General features: G+C 51.7%; 1 protein-coding gene and 1 non-coding gene across 3 annotated transcripts in view; one reads left to right on the forward strand and one right to left on the reverse strand.

Moving 5' to 3' along the window:
* The window catches only part of GLT1D1 (glycosyltransferase 1 domain containing 1), a 120,877-nt gene that overhangs the window by 39,058 nt on the left and 62,316 nt on the right, over positions 1-19,503 (reverse strand). For both annotated transcript variants that reach the window (XM_058281215.2, XM_058281214.2), the window contains exons 7-8: positions 12,514-12,609; positions 11,605-11,654 (exon numbers count right to left, since the gene is read on the reverse strand). In XM_058281215.2, coding sequence (XP_058137198.1) covers positions 11,605-11,654; positions 12,514-12,609 — 146 coding nt within the window. The remainder of the gene's footprint in view (positions 1-11,604; positions 11,655-12,513; positions 12,610-19,503) is intronic.
* LOC111766835 (U6 spliceosomal RNA) lies at positions 11,959-12,065 on the forward strand. The gene has a single exon (XR_002798789.1). It is a non-coding gene; the product is annotated as a U6 spliceosomal RNA (small nuclear RNA).

Below are 19,503 nucleotides of genomic sequence, written 5' to 3' on the forward strand. Positions count from 1 at the left end.
AAAGAAACTATCCCATACTCCCCTGTTACGACCCTCAGCGTCGACACAGTACCTTCTTTGACACTGATGCAAGAATTTTACAATATTGCTGGTAACTACAGTCCATAAGTTATGTTCATTGTATTTTTTCCATGCATCACTATATAATTTTCAACAAACTCTTATGCAAGACATAGAGAGGTCAGAAAGAGAGGGCTGAAGCCTGAGTATGGGCTCTAGAGAGAGACCGCAAGGGCCCCCACCCCTGTGCCAAGTGACTGTGGGTGCCAGGGTCCACCCCCCCATGCCAGGTGAACTTGGGCATGAGGGCCCACTCCTGGCCAGGTGACTTCAGGCGCCACAATCCACTTCCATGCCAGGTGACCTACAGTGCCAGGGTCTACACCCCATGCCAGGGGACCTTGGGTGCCAGGACCCACCCCCTGGCCAGGTGACTTTGGGCACACTCATTGCCCTCTTGCCCTCAGCGTCCTCGTCTGGAAAATGAGAGTCAATGGCTTGGAACTGGGCCATTGAGCTGTAGAAGAAAAGAGCCAGATACCAAGGACCTTCTAGAAAGAACGGGAGCAAGAGATTGCCCTGCAAAGCAAAGTCACCGCCACGCTTAATCTCGGACGTGTACTTTGCCAGCAGCAGTGCCACGGGACACGCTTCGAACGCTGCGGGATCAGAGGAAGAGGGCGTGCTGGGCGCGCTGGACACGCTCACGGAGGAAGCCCCACGCTCCTGAGCACCAGACCTCACGAGACTCCCACACGCGTGACGACCGCTTCTCAGGCAGGGCTACCCCAGGGACCACAAGCCCCCAGGGACCACGAGCCCCTTGCCCGGCGACCTCCCCCAGCCCCAGTCCTGGAGCCTCTGGCTGGAGGGTGCTGTACATGCCGCCCACGTCTGCTTCCCTTGGCTGCAGACCCCTCCCCGGGACCACCCAGGCCAGGGCTGCAACCTCGAGGTGCCTCCACTCGTAACTCTTAACCACGAATGCAATTTAATATTCTAGTATAAAACTACTGTGACTAGTAACAGAAGAAACTGTATCACTGCTGTGAAGACAGAGGCTACAGTAGCTGCCGAGGGCAGGGAGAGGGAAGATGAGGTGTGATGTGGGGGCATTTTGGGGACTTGGAGTTGTCCTGAATGATTTTGCAGGGTCAGATGCTGGACTTTATATATCCTGCCATAACCCACTGAATGGACTGGGTATGAGTGTGAGCTACAGGGTAAGCTATTATCCATGCAGTGTAGCAGTGCCCTAAAATGTGTTCGCCGAGGGCAAAGAGTGTGCCACAATGATGGGGGAGGTTGTCGGTGTGGGAGGAGTGGGGTGGGGGAATACGGGAACCTCTTAGGTTTTTTAATGTAACATTTTTTATGTGATGTATACATCTGCAGAAAAATATAATTTGCAAAATGATGGGGTGGGGGGGTGAGGAGTGGGTTATATGGGAACCTCTTAAGTTTTTTGTGTTTTTTAACTTTAATTTTAAAAAGTGTAAAATAAATAAATAAATAAATGGGGAAAACATAAATAAACTCAGATGGCTGAAAGCGCTCTCACATCAGGAAGCGCGCCTCTCGCGTCCTGCCCTTGCCCCCTGGACGTGGCGAAGGGGAACGCCTTTCCTCCTGTTTGCATCTCATTCTCACTCCACACCTGGCGGGCAAGGAGTGAAGCCCGGTTCGGTCTCCATTCTCATTCACACTTCACCGGGAGGAATTAGGAGTTACACACCCGGGCGGTGTGAAGAATGTGCCGCCGTCCGGGGGGTAAAAGGCCGGCCAGGATGACTCCGTGCTTCCTGACCCTTCATTTCCGTCTCTTCTGGCCGGGCAACGTGACGCGGGCGTGTCCAGAGGCTGGGAATGGGGCGCTTACTTATATCCCCGAATCACTCATCACCTTGACGCCAAACAGAACAAATCTGGAGGCATAAGGAAATTTGAAAATCCCTGGGAATGTCTTTAAGAGACACACGGAATTTGCTGTTTATGGTTGTGGTTGTTCATTGCTCATATTTATTGGCGACACACTGGGCCGAGGCTCATTTCTCACAACAGTCCTGCTGGCATTACCTCCAGCTTACACAGGTCCCCAAAGCTCAGAGAGGTTGTATAATTCTGCCAGGGTCACACAGCCAGTCCAGGGCTGGGCCAGGGTTCAAACCCTATCGGGCTCAGGGCCTGCTTTCAACAAACCATCCTTTTCTGCCTCCCGGTTCCTGCTAGAAGGATTTCATCCAATAACATCAATTCTGGAAGGCCACCTACCCCTAATTTACCCACCTAATCCCCGCTATCCCCGAGGTTATGCCCTTCCCTCTGCCAGGAAGGTCCCCTCTGGCCCCGAAACCTCCGATCCTCCAAAGCCCGGCAAATGCCACCTCCCCGAGACACGGTCCCAGATCATCCAGCGAGAAGAAACACCTCCTTCCCATCAGAGCACCTGCACGTGTCCACCTGTGCACGTGCGCCTCTGCTCCCTTCACCCCTCCCCGCCGGGCCGCCCAAGGCCTCGCGTGCAGGTCGGGGCTTGGCAATATCTGCTAAATGAATATTCCCAGCTGACCTACTGTTTCCTTCTTCATTTCTCACTCTCTTTTTTTTTTTTTTTGGCTCAAATTATCCTAAACAGTTGAATTACACTATGATCCTGAGATCTTCTAATGTAAAAGTCAACCACGGAATGAAAGCCTTCTTTGGGCTCTACCTTTTAATTTGCCAATTACTATTTTACTTGTGATAATCATTTTCAGAGGGAAGCTCCTCTTTGTTTTTAATTTTATTACCGCCCTGCTGCTCTCACCTCAAGGGAAAAACAATTCATCAAAGAAAAAAATCAAATGTTATAAGACTCCTGAAGTATCTGACATCTGAACTAAAATTTAACTGAAGTTCTAACTACAACTTTCAAGTCAAAAAGTACGAACGGTGTTGAACTTTCCCGGATTTACTTTCCACATCAGTTCATTTTCAAATCTCTCCGTGAAGTCGAGTAGAACAAAACAGAAGATAAAGAAAAAAGAAGGGCGGATATTTTTACTTAATGGAAGCGCAGGTTATGGAATTTTAAAAAGCAAAACCATTGCAAGCAGCAAAGAGAATTCTCATTTCCTACTTTGAGGCTTACTTATTTTCTAACAAAATACATTGTTTCAGCATCCAGGCTTAAGGAAAATAATCTTTGTTATAAAAAGTTATCACGAGAAGCCATTAAGCTGTCACACCCAAACCAAATGTTCCCACCACATTTGCACCTTACCAAGCACCAGAAACTGCACCCACACAAGAGCTCCCTGCAAGCAGAAACCATGTGCTTTGCTGAAATGGTATAACTGAAGGATCAAAAAAGCCTCAATAAAAAACCAAAGCCGAACGCAAACCATCCTGTAGCCAGTGCACAGGCCAAGGAGATGCCAGCACGAAGAGATCTTCTCGTTGACACTCAGCAAGCGACAGAGGGGCCAGGCAGCCCCTAAGCTCTGTCCAGTAGTCGTGCATTTCGTCCTGTTTTACAGACGGGGAAACCGAGGCACAGAAAGAGAAACAAATGTGCGCCCAGGTAGCTGGCCGCAGCGTCCACGCCGGTTCCCGCCTGACTGGACGGCCGCACAGAGCCGCCCTGTTCAGGACACAGCTGATGCACTGCGGTCCAGAGGCCAGATGGGCGGCCAGCGGCCAGCGGTGGAGGCCATCTTTCTAGAAGGTACTTGCTGAGAAGTGCCACAAGACACACCAATAGCAACCACTCCTTAGGCAACCTAACCTGGACCGTTCCCTCTGCCGTGCCACACGCGGGTGGGAGAGCGAGGACGCGCCGGCCATGCTCCTGGCCGCAGGCCTGACCGCGTGTGCACCTGCAGCTGGCACTGCCGCCCGTCGTCCTCCTGCCTTGGCGGCCAGCTCCGTGAGGGCAGGGCTGCGTCTGGCCTGCTCCCGACAGGTCCGTGTGCCCGGGCCGCAGCAGCCGCAACAAGCGGTCCTTAACAGGCGGACGAGGACGTGAGCAGGGCGGGCTCCTCCCGTGCGGCTCTGCTCACGGGCTCCTCCCCGAGCCCGGGCGTTTCCACGAAGGCCCACCCAGCACCGGCCCGGTCACCGCCGTCCCCCGGCCGGGGGCTTCTTCTCTGCTGAGAGCATTTTCCCCACCGCCCGGCAGGAAAAGCACAGATTAAAGGCCAGAGGCCAAACCAGGAGAAGGGGCAGAGCCTCCCGTTACTTTATCTACGGGTGTCGGGTCTTTCGTGCTGACTTTACTGAAAGCAAAAGGCGACCTGAGTGCGCCGTGAGCGCTGATTCTGTTCTCGGGCTCCTCGCGTCCATTTCCCTCCTGCTCTGACCCCAGCCTCTGTGAGGGAGTCGCCTCTTCCCAGGGACACAGCCTGGAGAAATCAGTCCTCCCCTTCTGAAAGGGCGGGAGGGCACCCCGGCAGGAGGGCATCCCGGCAGGAGGGCACCCCAGCAGGGGATCTTCCCGCGCCACGGGCCCGGCACTGGCGCGGCGCCCACTTCTCCCACACCCGGCTCCGCTCCCCTGGCCAGCGGCTTTCCTGGTTCTTACCCAAAGCCAAGCCTCATTTCCAGCCTTCCCAGCAGTCCCCCTGGTGAGCTCTTGCTCCCTCCTGGTAAATTTCCTTTCGCTGAGGTTGGCCAGAGGCAGCGTCTTTGCTTGCAGCCGAGGACCCGTGCCGGGCTGGGTGGCCCCTTGGAGCCTTTCTCTGTGAGAGGGTGCTGCGCAGAGAATCGGGCAAGAGGGAGCTGCGGCTGGCACACCTCAGGCCCTACTGATACCCAGGCTCTCCCTCAAGACACGGCAACGGCCCAGGCAATGCAATCGTGTGCCCAGAGCACTGCGCGGGACCCGGCAGAGCCACAGCCCTGCAAAGTATGCGGTTTATACCTAAAGGGTTCACTCAGCGGGAAGCTGTGCAGTTAGAACAGAGTGAATGGACTAAGAAGAATGTGCTACAGTTACTCGCTCCTGGTGAAGAACTCACACCAGATGTAAACACTCGTTATTCGGGGCGTCTAACCCGTTACATGAGATATGCGTTAAAATACGGATTTTAGCGGGTCCCGAGATCTGACCTCTCGCCCGCTTCTCAAGTCCCCTTCCAAGGCGTTGGACTATTAACCCATAACATTGTAGTAAACATTAAAACTCGCTTGTAAAATCACTCTGTCTCCCCCAGGTTCTGAATCCAGGAGGGATGTTAAATTGAGTCCTTGATTCAAAATTGAGTTTTTCTGGACACTTTAGAATTCTGATGGGGGGAAGGGGTTCAAAGTAAGTGGTCAGGAGACGCACCTCTGGGAGGGCCCCGTCCGGGGAGAGAGCCGCGGTCACGGGAGGGCAGCGGCCGTGGAGGAGAAGGACACTGTGGGGCCTGGTACACACACATGCTTACACACACACACTTACACACATGCTTACACACACGTGCATGCACATACATTGCCACACACACCCACAGACACTCCCACCCATGCACGCTCACACACACACACTCAAACATACACTCCCACACACGCACACTCACACACACTCACACACATACACTCCCACCCATGCACTCACACACACATGCACACTTGCCCACCCATGCACACCTACACGCTTACCCATGCACACTCACCCGCACATGCTCACACACTCACACTCACCATTCAGTGCGGTGCAAGCCAGTGTCGGTCATGCCGTAGATAACGCAGTGAGTCATGAGCTCAATTTCCAGATAAAAGCAAGATTTTTTTCTGGGATGACAAGGACTCAAAGAGCAGAGCAAAGCATGGCGTAGAACAAACACCTAAAAAGCCAGAGTGCATGCCCTCTGCTGAGTGTGTGTGTGCATGTGTGCGTGAACACTATGTCACTCTGCAGAGTGCTGCGGTGGCTTCCGCCGCGCAGGCATCTCCTCTCCACGCCACGTGCAGTGACAACAGTCGGTGGCTTGAATCGCCGCGGGGGAAGCAGGCGAGCCGTGCCTTCGGGAGTGGGCGATGAGCCAGCTGGTGATGGGTAGGAAATCAACGGAACCTGATGACGCCGGTGTCGAGAGGAACCAGGTGCGGCCCGCGGGGGGGTGAGCTGCCCGCAGGGCACGGCCAGCAGGTGGATGCCTACAAACTCGCCGCGCACGACCCTGTCTGCCGAGATGACGGCAGGGGTTCGTGGCGGTGGTCGCTGCTTCCCTGAATCGGGTGGAGACCTTGGAAGAGGCGGATGCCAAGCAGGGTCCCAAGCCCCTTCTGCGCGCGGATCCTCGCGGGCCCAGACGCTGCGCTGCTGCCGACAGACTGAGTCCGAAGCCCGCGCTGCGCTGGCGCCAGGAGCACCGCGACCGAGTGGGAATGCACCGCCACGCCCGACACCCACGCCGGGGCCTGCCAAGCGACGCGTTTGCCACCAGCAGGTGCATTTCCCCATTTCTAGCCGAGTTTTAATTATAGATAGCAAAGCGCCCTGGGGAAAAGGCACTTTAGAATTAATAATAATAATTTATGACAACGAGGCGATGGAGGCAGGCCTCACCCATGGCTTTGCGCCTGTGGTCCCAGAGCCGAGACAGCAGCACTCGCTCTTCTTAGCTTCTGTTTTCTCGCCTTAGAGCGTCATTTGTGCTCTTTGCCCCCCTGCTCCGGAGCTGCTCCAGGGGCTCGGGGTGCACAGCAGGTGGATGAGAAGAGCCTGGAAACGGGAGCTGGGGCCCCTGGAAACCGCTAGAGCTAAAGGGTCAACCCCCTCCCTGCCCGCACACCTGCCTTGCCCGAGCCCATCTCCAGACCACCGTCCACTGCCCGGTCCTGGGGGGTCATCAGGCCGAGTCAGGACAAGCCCCGCTCAGAGCCACTCGGGGACTCGTTCCCTCTAGACATTGGGAAAAAAGGCGGTGTATCTTACACGCCTGCAAGGCCAACAGCGCCTACGTGCACGTCACGTGTGTTTATTTAGCTTCCACTTTAAAATAACATCTCAGACACACATTGAGGAACATGCCCCAGCCCTGGACTTGTGGCTTCTCTTGGAAAAGTCGTCACATCGGGTCCACATTTCTGAACAGCAAAAATCTGCAGCAGAGCTGTCCCCCCCCCAGGCCGCTCCACAGCTCACCAGGGCCTCCCGTGCCCCCACCCGCCCCTGGTGGCTTCCACCTCTGAGCAGGAAGAGAAATCTTTCCTTCCCTCACCGGTCTTTCTGAAGTAGGCAAACAAAATTTAGACAGAGATGATGAGCCTCAAAAGCCAAGGGTAGAAGTCTTTCCACCCAGGCAGATGGGAGCACAGGGACGTGTCTGGAAAAATCATCACAGCTACCGCAGGAGAATCCCAAGTTGGGTTTAAACTGGTATTGGCTGGTGATTGGGGATACTGGAAAAACTACTTTTGCAAAACTCCAGTTGACCGGTGAATTTGAGAAGTAGGATGTAGCCGCTTGGGTGCCGAGGTCCACCCCTGTGTCCCATACAAGAGAGGCCTACTGAATTCTACGCCCGGGAGGGGTTCAGAGGGCTGGGAGAGGCTCTCTCCACCAAGCCAGGGCGCCGTGTTAGCGTCTGACGCCGCGTGGAGCTACTTACAAGAATGTGCCTAACGGGCACAGAGATTGGCACGAGTGTGTGAAAACATCCCCCTCGTGTTGTGGGGCAACAAAGAGGGTATTAGGGACAGGAAAGTTAAGGCAAAATCTATCGTCTTCCACCGAAAGAAGAATCTTCAGACGACGACATTTCTGCCATAGTAAGTGCCACTTTGAAAAGCCGTCCTTGGGTTGCTGGAAAGTGGACCGGAGACCCCCACCTGGAGTTTGTGGCCACGCCTGCTCTCGCCCCACCAGCGGCTGTCACGGACCCAGCTTTGGCGGCACAGCATGAATGTGACTTAGAGGTACCACGTTTCCAGTTCACTCAGTGCTCTTAGAGTTGTGTAATTTTTTCATCTCTATCTCTGGGTTGCTCAGACAACTGCTCTGCCAGATGACAAGGACAACCTGTGAGAAAATGAAGCTGGAGCCCAGCGTCAGGTCTGGTTTTATGGGCAACTGTCCTGCAATGTCAGTGGTGCAGCGTGTTTGCCACCTTATCATACAGCTGAGCGGACAGGGGCTTAATCTCCAGGATGCTGAAGGAGATGAATGGGCTTCATTTTTCAGACCTGCATATTTAGCTGTTTTGGAATGCAGTTGTTTCCTTTTTTGAATTTTAAATGTAAGACTGCTGCAGTCACACACACAAAAAAAAAGGCAGAAAAGGCATATATCCTCAGGAAGTGTAAATCACTGCTAATCTTTTCATTGTGGAAGAAACAACAAAACAATCCAAAACGGGGTCTCTCCTGAAAGATGGCTGCGTCCAGGGGCTTGCCTCCCTCACCTGCAGGCACTGAGGTGCTGAGCTGCCCTCATGGTTAGGGATAAACCCAGGAAAAGCGCTGCTGCCCCCCCTTTCCGCTCATCTGCTGCCAGTTTAAATGCCTCCCAGGCCCGCGTTTTCTAGAAAAAGGCCTCTTAAGCGTATTTATTGCTACTGGTATGTTTCCAAGATCACCACCTGCCTGCAGGTCTTCTTGAAAGGAAACACGATGCAGTAAAAGTCAACAGAGGAGTCGGATCATCTCCAGTTCAGCGGTTCCCAATGCTCCTCTCCTCTGGGTGTTCTTTTCAGCATTTCTTCCCCCATGCACGCTGATACTTGATAAAACTGTTTCCCAAACTTCAGCTATTTGCGTTCACTTTCACGATTTGTCATAGCTGCGTACCATCTGGATGACTGCTTGCTTAATATTTTTCTTGAAGTCAATTCAGTGCATTTTTAAAGGAAATTTTCATAATTGGAAAGCCGATAGCACTCACTAAAAATAGAATATGACTATAAAGTTAAAGCAGTGAGCAAGAAACCCACACTATTCAGCCCTCACTCGCGCTGCTGTCGTGCCCAAGCCCTCTCTCCTGGCTCACAAGGGGCATGGGTGAGAGCTGCAGCAAACCGGAACGTTCCTTCTACCGTGTCCTTCCACCAGAAGGAAGGAGAGGAAATTGAAGAGGGTGATAATAACTTTATTGCACAAGACTTAATGTTAATTAGTGCACCGGGAATCAGCTGAACACCCACCTTGAGTATGTGTGTGTGTTTGCATGCATGTGTGGGGCATGTAATTGTGTGTGTGCATTGTGTATGTGCACGTGTGCATACATGTTAGTACTGCACACATGTGCATGTACACGTGTGTGCTGCGTGTTTGCACACATGTGGGTGGGTGTGGGAGACCAGTACCGCCCAGTGTGGATTCAGGGGTATTCATTCTCCACAAGCCCACATGGTCGTGCAGATTCTAGACCCTCGTGCTTTTATCGGCGTGGGTGGCCTCTTCCTAGGGAACATATTATTTCCAAAGGCCCTTTAAGAATGCTGAGTTTTTCCTCCCTAGCTAAACACGTGCAGTGGGTTTGGCTTAAACACGGGCACTTAGTGGCTCACGGTTTGGCGGCGTCAGCGAGGCGCTGCTTCCTCCTGGTGATGGCGGCGCTCTGGGCTGGCTGCCTGCGACCCCCGATCCTGGGCTTTTTCGTGGCTTTCGATGGCAGCAGGGCTTTTCCCTGGCTTTCGGTGGCAGCACCTCCCCTTTCCTCTCTGGTTTCTGGCTTCGGGCAGCTCCCGTGGCTCCTCTCTCCGCTTAGAGAAGCGCCCGTAATCTGGACTAAAGCCCACCCCCTAACCACGGGGCACCTTGAAAGTTCCTGCTTGCGACGCCCTCCCCCCCGGGAACACAGCCTGGGACCAACAGGCGCACAGTCCGATCCACACACAGCAGAGCGCGCGACCCTCCCTGCTTCCTTCATGGTCACTAAGGGTCTGGAAAGCCGCAGGAGGAAGAATTCAGCGCAGACATGCCCCGAGGAGCTGTGTTCAACCCCAGCGGCTCTCCGTGGGGCACCGCCCTCACAGGACGCGAGTGTTACAGCTGCTCATGCGCTCACCTGGCGCTCACAGACGCAGCTGTCCCTGCTGGGCCAAAGGGGACCCAGAAGCCAGGGAAATCGTCGTGTGGGTGGCGAGTCCGCTCACCCTGCAGACAGCGCAGTTCTGGAAGAGAACAGTGAAGAAGGGGCACTGTGGCCGCCGAGCCGCGCAGCGTGGACACTGAGCATTCCCCGTTTTCAACACTGCTTGGAGCGATGCAAGCTCACCTTCATGGTGTCACCAGGTCACCGTCCAGATTCTCTGAATTCTGGATGCCGGGACCTGCGAGTGGAGCAGAGCAGGCACCGGATCCACACTGGCTGAGGGGACGAGCCAGCGCACCACAGCGAGCCCAGAATGGAGGCGGCGTCTCCGCATCCTTCATCCCATCTCAGTTTCCCGCGTGCTTCTAGAGTTTAAATATGCTTATTTTTCATGGATCGCGGCTCCTAAATGCAAGGCACTGTGCAATCTGGGGCTGGGTTGAAGAAATAGCCCTGTAATTATTTCTTGAGTAATTTAAGAGATTTTCAAAAACAACATGGGCCACAAATAAAGTGTGCCTTGTGTCTGGCTGTCGGCTCCCGCTTGACGTGTGTAACGGTTTGCTAAAGCTTCTGCCATCTCCTTCCACAGAGGCTCTTGACACCCCGCAAGGACTGAGTCCCTTCCTCCACCTGGTTCCGACTCCACCGGGGTCAGGCCAGACCCCCAGGTCCGGGGCCGTCCCCCACAAGGGCAGGGCCCACCGCCGACACTGCCGACCAGCCGGCTGCAAATCCAGGGGTCCCCACCACCCCCGCAGGCTCGCGCTTCACTAACCAACCCGCAGAACTCACTGAAGCGCTCTCTGTAACAAGTATAGTAATTACTGTAATAGAGTGAAAGGATTCAAATAAGAGGCCCCAAGAAGAGGCGCACAGGGCGTGGCGCAGGAGCGGGACAGACGCGGGCTTCCGCGTCCCCTGCATGCGGAGTGGGACCGCGTCAGGCTCCCGGCAGAGAGAGGCGCGTGATCAATCGTGGAGGCTCCCACCAGCCCCCAGGTTTATATGGGGTCCCGTTACGTAGGCACGACTGAAGGGCCACGTGGCCGAGCCGGTCTGTAGCCCCCTCCCCTGCCCAGAGGTGCCCACCCGAGGGGGCTGGCAGGAGGGGCTGGAAACCCCGCACCAAACACCTGCTGGTCTCTGCGGTGAGGCCAGCCCCGCCATGAGCTGCAGGTGAGGCTGCCCCGCCCTGAGCTGCAGGTGAGGCTGCCCCGCCCTGACGTCTCATTAGCATATGAACTCTCAGGGGTGGTCCTGGGTCACCGGGAAGAAGACACGCCATTCCCATCCCAGGAATTCCCAGATCCAGAGGTGGCTTCCCTAGCAACTGGGGACCAAGAGCAGCCGAGGGTGAATTCACTTTACATGACTCCTGTGTTTCCATAAGAACTTATTAGTTATACTTTGTAGCAATAAACGTATATATTTATAACCCTGAAGATCGTTAAACAGGGTCTGTTTTTAAAAAGGCAGACTTTACTTAAAAAGAAAAATTAATTATTTGGTTATAAAAGTAATGTAAACTAATTTTAGAAAGTACATAAATAGCATAAGGAAGAAAATGGAGATGAGACAAAGCTTATGGCACATCAACTTACTTCAGGACCCACAATTACCAGGTAAACACTGGGCTCTTCTTGATGCCATTCTTGAGGAGGAAAAAGGAAAAAAAGAAATAAAAATAGCTTCAAGTCACAGCCAAAACCACACGTCTAATACAGATTTTGCACATCATTTTGCTTTTGATCATAATACTAGTCAATTTATATTTAAAATGTACATAGTTGGAATGTTATGCTTTTAAGTAAGTGATAACTCTAGAATGCCACACATTATCCAGATTCCTAACTTATCAGATGAGTAGGACTATTGTACCACAAGGCAATATCAACTTTAGAAGATACTGAAGAGTACACAGATTAACTTAAGCAGTGTAAAAAAAACTCTAAGATGTGTTCGCTTCGGCAGCACATATACTAAAATTGGAACGATACAGAGAAGATTAGCATGGTCCCTGCGCAAGGATGACACGCAAATTCGTGAAGCGTTCCATATTTTTAACGAGTGTTGTTGGGGGGGAGAGGGGGGGTGGGGGGGTGGGGTTGAATGGGACCTCACATATATATTTTTAATGTAATATTATTACAAAGTCAATAAAAATAAATAAATAACAAAAAAAAACTCTAAGCGCATCACACCACTTGGCATAAGTAAAATATTTTTGAATAAAAGCATCTTGGCTTTGTAATTGTTGGACATTTTGATGATTTTCTCCCATCCCAAAAGGACCGGCCAATAGAAAGTTAAAGCGAAGTCACCACCCAGGGCTATTCATGCCATCAGTTATTTCTCTGGTCTTTTCAGACCTCGGCTGACTTATTTAGAAGCGTTTTTCTGGGTGAAAGAACAAGAAGACACAAGTCGAGCCCTGCAGGGGGGTCCCCAGGGACGGTCCCCAATGGGCTCCTGCAAATGGAGGAGGAAGGGGACTTCCAGAAACGCTGTACCTGAGAAGGCGTCGACCAGGTAGAGAGGGTCCTTCACTTGTCGTAGGCCACAGATCAGAAGAAACACGCGCAAAGTGTCGGCGCTCCGGTGAATCCCTGCAACACAAGAGAATTTCCCCGTGAAGCATCGTGCTTGGGAACACAGCCTCCGCCTCTGCCCTCGGAGCCGCTCTGACTCCACCTCTCCAGTAATTTCACTTCTGGGAGTTGACTCCTTCTCCTCGTGGGTCAGCTGGAAGTGAGTTCAGGCGCTTGAGTGCAAACGCTTCTCTGCTGCAGGAGGAGGGGCAGAGCTGGAGACACCGGGCAGCGAGACGGGAGGAGCTCTGCCTCCATCTCCAGCGAGGCCTGCTGCCCTCGTGAAGGCAGAGCACCGTTTCTATGTGAGTGCCCTGACTCTGCACCCGAGAGTCAAGGAGGAACTGCTCGTGATTTCCGAGTTGTCCTAGCAGTGCTTTTTCTGTCTTTCTAGTCCATTACAGACTAGCCGAAGTTAATCCTGAAATGACTGAAACTCACTCAGCTGGTCTCCACCCCTGTTTGTACTTCCCACTGGGGCGGTTATTCTAGATGAATCCCAACCCTTGCGTATACTTGCTATTGTAGCAGGAACCGCTTCACTTTCCCCTGTTTGAAGCCACAAAAGCCCTGACCTCCTCAGACTCGAGGCCAACGGGCCGGCTCACCTCGGGCGTCCGGCTTAGCCATAAGCTCCTTCTCTTTGACACCCCAGGGTCTCAGGAACCGGTCACTGGAGCACATGGGACAGACAACGCCCCGCTTTTGCTCGGTAAAAACTCATCTGTTTATACGTAGGTACGCCTTGACAGGGATGCACTCGCTACACGCAGGAAAGACCGAAAGCAGCGGCGCCAGCACGGCTGGCCGGGCGGCGCGGGCTCACGGCTCCTCCCGCCGGGAGGTGGAAGGGGTGTGCCCGCCCCTCGAGCGTGGGCTGGCCAGCGTCCACTGTCACCCACCTCGGGGGCAGGCCAGGCCAGCCTGCCTGGGAGCGAGGCCTCCTGGAGGGAGGTCAGCTGTCCCGGCCAAGGGCCACAGGGACCGCCAGGTCTCAGCCGGCTGTCAGCTCCCCCCCAAGCCGGCGAGACCCCCGAGCAGAGCAACCCCAGGCGGGCCTCACCCACAGAGAAGGCACCAGAGGAAGCCCCCGTTTGGAGAGCTGCGCGACATCCAGGCCAGGGGACGCTACTGGACCCTTTACTTTCGCCATGTGGCAAGGAGAGGTCTGGAGATTTATTTTGTTCCTTTACCTTGAGACAAGCTAGCTGCTCAGCAGTGGGCCCAGGAGACAGAAAGCAGCACATGGGCAGGGAAAGCGGGGAAAAAGTGGCCCTATGCCAGCCCCTACCCCAGGACCCCTGGAAAGCCAACCCTAAAGAGAAAATAATCCAGAATTCACAACTCTCGTTTTCAAAGCATGAAATAGACATGATACGGCCATCCAGGACCCGTGGCAGATAGGTGCTTTTATACCGACACGTGGTTTACATAAAGTCGCAAAAACATCTGAGCCCTACTACAGACGCAGCACCCTAATGCTGTCTATTCTACTTCATGTCAATTTCTAAAAGTACGAGTCCCACGCTGATTTGGAGACCCCTGACCCTATGAGGTGACTGAGTTAATCCTATTATCCTCGCCTTTCTCCTCATTTATTTCCTGAGCTGGGGATTAAACACAATGAATTAGAAATTTAGGAACAAAAAAAAATGGAAATTTAGGAAACCAAATTAGATTATGATAGAAAAAGGGCTAAATGCATTGTCTTATTCTAGAATATTTTAAAAAATCAAATGCAGAAACAGCACTTTGGACTCGAGTAGCTTATGTGCACTTTCCAAGGAGAGAAATACCATTTTCAAGAAAGCAAAGATAACAGTTGAAAAGTCTGATCAAGCACCCACGCGTTCAAGTCCAGCATAGTTCAGCATCAAACCTGATTCTGTTTTCTCCTACAGCCCTGGCAGCTTGAAGGAAATGTCTCATTGTCCTTCTTAGATTTTAAAAAGTGAAGAAGGAACTAAAACCTGCCTAGTTTTCTAGTGAATCTCTTTTCTTCAGCTTGGACACAGATTACTTTCTCACCTCTGCTTTTCGTGATATCCAGGTTATGTGAGCGGCAAGGTCTGAACTCAGCACCTACAAACGCACGCATTTACGTCTCTGCGACGCCACCGTTTCCTGGAGAAGGGTATTTTTAGCTTCAAAACAAAATGTGTTATTCTCATGGTCTGGCACCGCGTCTGTACCAGCCGGCTCGACGCGCCGTCTAGTCCTCGGCGATGGCTCACCGGCCCCCCTGAACCCCCCTCCCCCTGCGCTGGCAAAGCGGTTCCACGGCGGCTCCTTGAACCACGCCACGGGCTGTTAGAGGCAACCAGGAAGGACCTTCACGGCCTGTTAGCTGAAACCCTGAACGTGGGCTGTGTAAGTGAAGAGGACTCTAGTATCGTTAACTTTTAAATTTTTCAAACAAAAAATAAGTGAGACTTCCTAGGACTAGCCTGAGGAAGCAAAACATACAATGGAAATAAAGTGGAGAATAAAAAGAGGGTGGAATGGCCTAGCCACAGTCACCTCTCGCAGCTTCGAGGCGCACTGGCCTGTGAGGAACGACCACGTCAGGTGTCCTGGCCATCGCAGGTAAGAGCAAAAGCCCCACCGGACACTAACATTGAAACGTCTAGGAAAAGGTGTGGAAATACTCAGAGGCCAGGACCCTGGCCTGAGGCCCACACCTGGGCTCCTCATCAGAACAGCTCTTGTAAATACACGTGGAAATTACAGCAACGCCGCGAACGGCATTTAACCCAGTGTATTCTCTCATCTGGTCACAGTTCATCAGTGCAAATGTGGAACATGGTTAGCATAAAATTGCTTTAATCTTTCAAACTAAGGAGACTCAGTATTTGCTGACTAGGGCTGAAAACTGTCGGAAATTCTGTGAGAAGACCGCCTCCTAAAATTGACATCAGATATTCTGGAAGCGCGCTGTAAACTGCAGCAGCTGATTGACTACCCATCTATTTTTTTTTTTAAGATTTATTTATTTTATTTATTTCTCTCCCCTTCAGCATCCCCAGTTGTCTGTTCTCTGTGTCTATTTGCTGTGTCTTCTTTGTCCGCTTCTGTTGTTGTCAGCGGCACGGGAATCTGTGTTTCTTTTTGTTGCATCATCTTGTTGTGTCAGCTCTCTGTGTGTGTGGCACCATTCCTGGGCAGGCTGCACTTTCTTTCGCGCTGGGCGGCTCTCCTTACAGGGCGCACTCCTTGTGCGTGGGGCTCCCCTATGCGGGGACACCCCTGTGTGGCAGGGCACTCCTTGCACGCATCAGCACTGCACATGGGCCAGCTCCACACGGGTCAAGGAGGCCCAGGGTTTGAACCGTGGACCTCCCATGTGGTAGACGGATGCCCTAACCACTGGGCCAAGTCCGCTTCCCAACTACCCATCTATTTAAACGATGGGTGAAATAAGGTCCTTCTCGACCAATGCCCTGTGCTTTCAAGGTTAGCAGTTCACCGGAATCCAGAGGGGGGGACTTGGTGAATAACACGGAGTATCAAATTCACCCTGTCTTCTGTTTTCACTGTCGGAAGCGCAGGGTGGAAGTGACAAATCACAATTGGGTTTCGAATGCCTGGAGCCAGAGTGAGACAGAGTGAGGGCGGCGGGCACAGCTCATCTCCCACGGCTGAACCACGGCAAGGATGCACAACTGCACGAACGTGAGCAGCTGTCTGACTTACCTCTCCCCTCCAGCGCTCATTTCACACAGCCGCACGGTTCCTCCACGCGCACAAATTCCAAATCCATTTGCAGCTGCTCGTTGTGCACGTTAAAATAAACTGTCCATGCTTAGTCATTCAACAGTAACACCAGACAGTCCACAGAACTTGAGGAGACCCTCCTCTTCTGAAAAGCAGGGGTCTCGGGGACACTGCCGTCGTCCTGTGCTCTCCTGAAGGGCCCTTACAGCCGGCGTTTTACCTGGGCCCACTGGGTCCAGAGAATGCCCCATGCTTAGGGCCTCGTTTGCAACGCTGGGATTTTCTGTGCTGCTGCCATGGAAATGGATGGACTGGACACCAAGAAGACAGTTTCTAATGAAACGCTTGGACATGACTTTTCAAGGGACCCTGACCGTGGCGGATAGCATGTGATGAAGCTTTGGAGTGAAAACAAGTTGGGGGCATCTTCATGTGTGCCGAGAGCAAGGAGCTGATTTGGCGTTTTCGGGCCCTTCTCGCACTTTTGCGGCAGGACCTGCAGCTTTCACGTCCTCCACCTCCCGTTTGGCCTGTCCAGCAGCTGCCCTGCTGTCTCTAGGGGGAGGCCGTCCGGGTAAAGCAGAGCTCCTACGCTGCCACCTGCCTGCAGCAAGCCAGTGTCCGCTGTGCTGGCCCTTTGGGTCGGCCGGTAAGGCGGCCACAAACCCCTGTCCAAAGCACCGATGGGTCCCGTTTGTGGGCACCTGAACTGCCCATATCCAAAGGTGTCATACAACAAATGCTGCTTAAACGTCATGAATATCCTTTTATCATACCAGGCCTGGAAAGCAGTGGCCAGGGGAAGCAGATTTGGCCCAATGGATAGGGTGTCTGCCTACCACATGGGAGGTCCAAGGTTCAAACCCAGGGCCTCCTTGACCCGTGTGGAGCTGGCCCACGCACAGTGCTGGTGCAAGCAAGGAGTGCCGTGCCACGCAGGGGTGTCCCCCGCATAGGGAAGCCCCAAGTGCAAGGAGTGCGCCCCATAAGGAGAGCTGCCCAGCGTGAAAAAAAGTGCAGCCTGCCCAGGAATGGTGCTGCACACAGAGAGCTGACACAGCAAGATGACGCAACAAAGAGATTCCGGGTGCTGCTGAGAAGCGTAGAAGTGGACACAGAAGAACACATGGTGAATGGACACAGAGAGCAGACAACTGGGGGGGGGAAAAGGGGAAGGGGTGAGAAATAAAAAATAAATATTAAAAAAGAAAGAAAGAAAGAAAGCAACGGCCAGACCCTCAGCAGCTCCACATGGGAGGGAGATGGCGCCCACGTGTGAGGAGCTGGTGATCCACAGCCTCCACGTAGTAAACAGATGGGACCCCACAGCCTCCACGCGTGAGGGGGATGGGCCCCCACGGCACTGCTGACGGCATGTGGACTGACGTTATTTCCAGACGTAAGGTGATGAAAACCCTGAGCCCGTGCATAATCTAAGCCAGCAGTTCCATTTTCAGGAATTCCTCCTGAGAAAACACTTGACAGAATGCAGGAAGTTGGATGTGCTGGTATACTACTATCAACACTGCATATCAAAAAGCTGGGGAAAAACCCAAATTTTAAAAAAAGCAGTCAAATAAATTTATAGTACTCGAACTAATACTATAAAGAAATTATTAGAATAAATAATAGGATTGCAGGAAAAAAGTCAATATAAAAAAATCAACTATTTCTACATACTAGCAAGTTAGAAAATGAAATTTTTTTAAAATTCCATTTATATCAGCATCAAAATAATAAAATACTTAAAAATAGTTTGTTTTAAAAAGACATGGGGAAGTGGACTTGGCTCAGGGGATAGGGCGTCCGTCTACCACATGGGAGGTCCGCAGTTCAAACCCCAGGCCTCCTTGACCCGTGTGGAGCTGGCCCACGCGCAGTGCTGATGCGCGCAAGGAGTGCCCTGCCACGTAGGGGTGTCCCCCGCGTAGGGGAGCCCCATGCGCAAGGAGTGTGCCCCGTAAGGAGAGCCGCCCAGCGCAAAAGAAAGTGCAGCCTGCCCAGGAATGGCGCCGCACACACAGAGAGTTGACACAACAAGATGACGCAACAAAAAGTGACACCGATTCCCGTACTGCTGATAACAGAAGCGGACAAAGAAGAACATACAGCAAGTAGACACAGAGAATAGACAACTCGGGGGGGGGGTGTGGAGAGAAATAAATAAATTTTTAAAAAAAGACTTGTCTTTCTGAACACTTAATGGAAATAAATAAGACTCGAACTATGGATTTAACACAATAGGAATTTCAAACAGAAATTGACAGATGGTTCTAAAATTTATATAAAAATGAAAAAACCCTAGGATCACCAAAACAATTCTGAAAAAGTACAAAGTTGCTGACCAGCACCACGTAATTTCTAAACGTACTGTAAATCTTCTGTAATTCAGAAAGCATGCTAAAGATAGACTTCAGGTCAATGGAACACTCAAAGACAGTAAATCAATTTTCCACAAAGGCACTAGGGCAATTTAATGTGGGGGGGGCTTTCAGTAAGTGATGCTGAATTTATTGAATATTCATACAGAAGCAAATTTTGATCCCTATCTCTTAATACATAAAAAATTAACTTCAGGTGAATTACAATCCTAAATTATAAAGTTAAAACTTCTGGAAAAAAAATATGTAAAATATCTTTGAGACCTCAGTAGGCAAAGATTTTTCAGACAGGATTCAAAAGACATTAGCAATTAAAGGAAAAATTGAAAAACCGGACATCAACAAATTCTAAATTTTTCCTCTTCAAAAGACATGGTTAAGAAAATGAAAAGGCAAAACAGCCAATGGGAGAAAGTACTCACAATACATGTATCTGACAGAAGACTTGTACCTAAAATATATAAAGAACTCCTACAAATCAATAATAAAAAAAAATAAACACAGTAAAAAAAACTGGACAAAAGGCTTGGCCACACACGTCACAGCACAGGATATACGAATGGCTAATGTGCCCGTGAAAAGTTGCTCGACATTATCAGTCATCAGGGAAATGAAAATCAAAACCACACTGAGACACCATTTCATTATGCCCTTGAAAAGCTAAAATTAAAATGACTGTCAACACCAACTGATTGCAAAGAGCTCAACTGGAACTCTCATCAACTTCTGCAGAAATGTAAAATGGGACATGTCGGAAATTTTGTCAGTTTCTTATAAAGTTAAATATAACCTAGCCCATAGTCCAGCTGTTCTAAGA

The sequence above is a fragment of the Dasypus novemcinctus genome, chromosome 19 (assembly GCF_030445035.2).
Source record: "Dasypus novemcinctus isolate mDasNov1 chromosome 19, mDasNov1.1.hap2, whole genome shotgun sequence".
Taxonomy (NCBI): domain Eukaryota; kingdom Metazoa; phylum Chordata; class Mammalia; order Cingulata; family Dasypodidae; genus Dasypus; species Dasypus novemcinctus.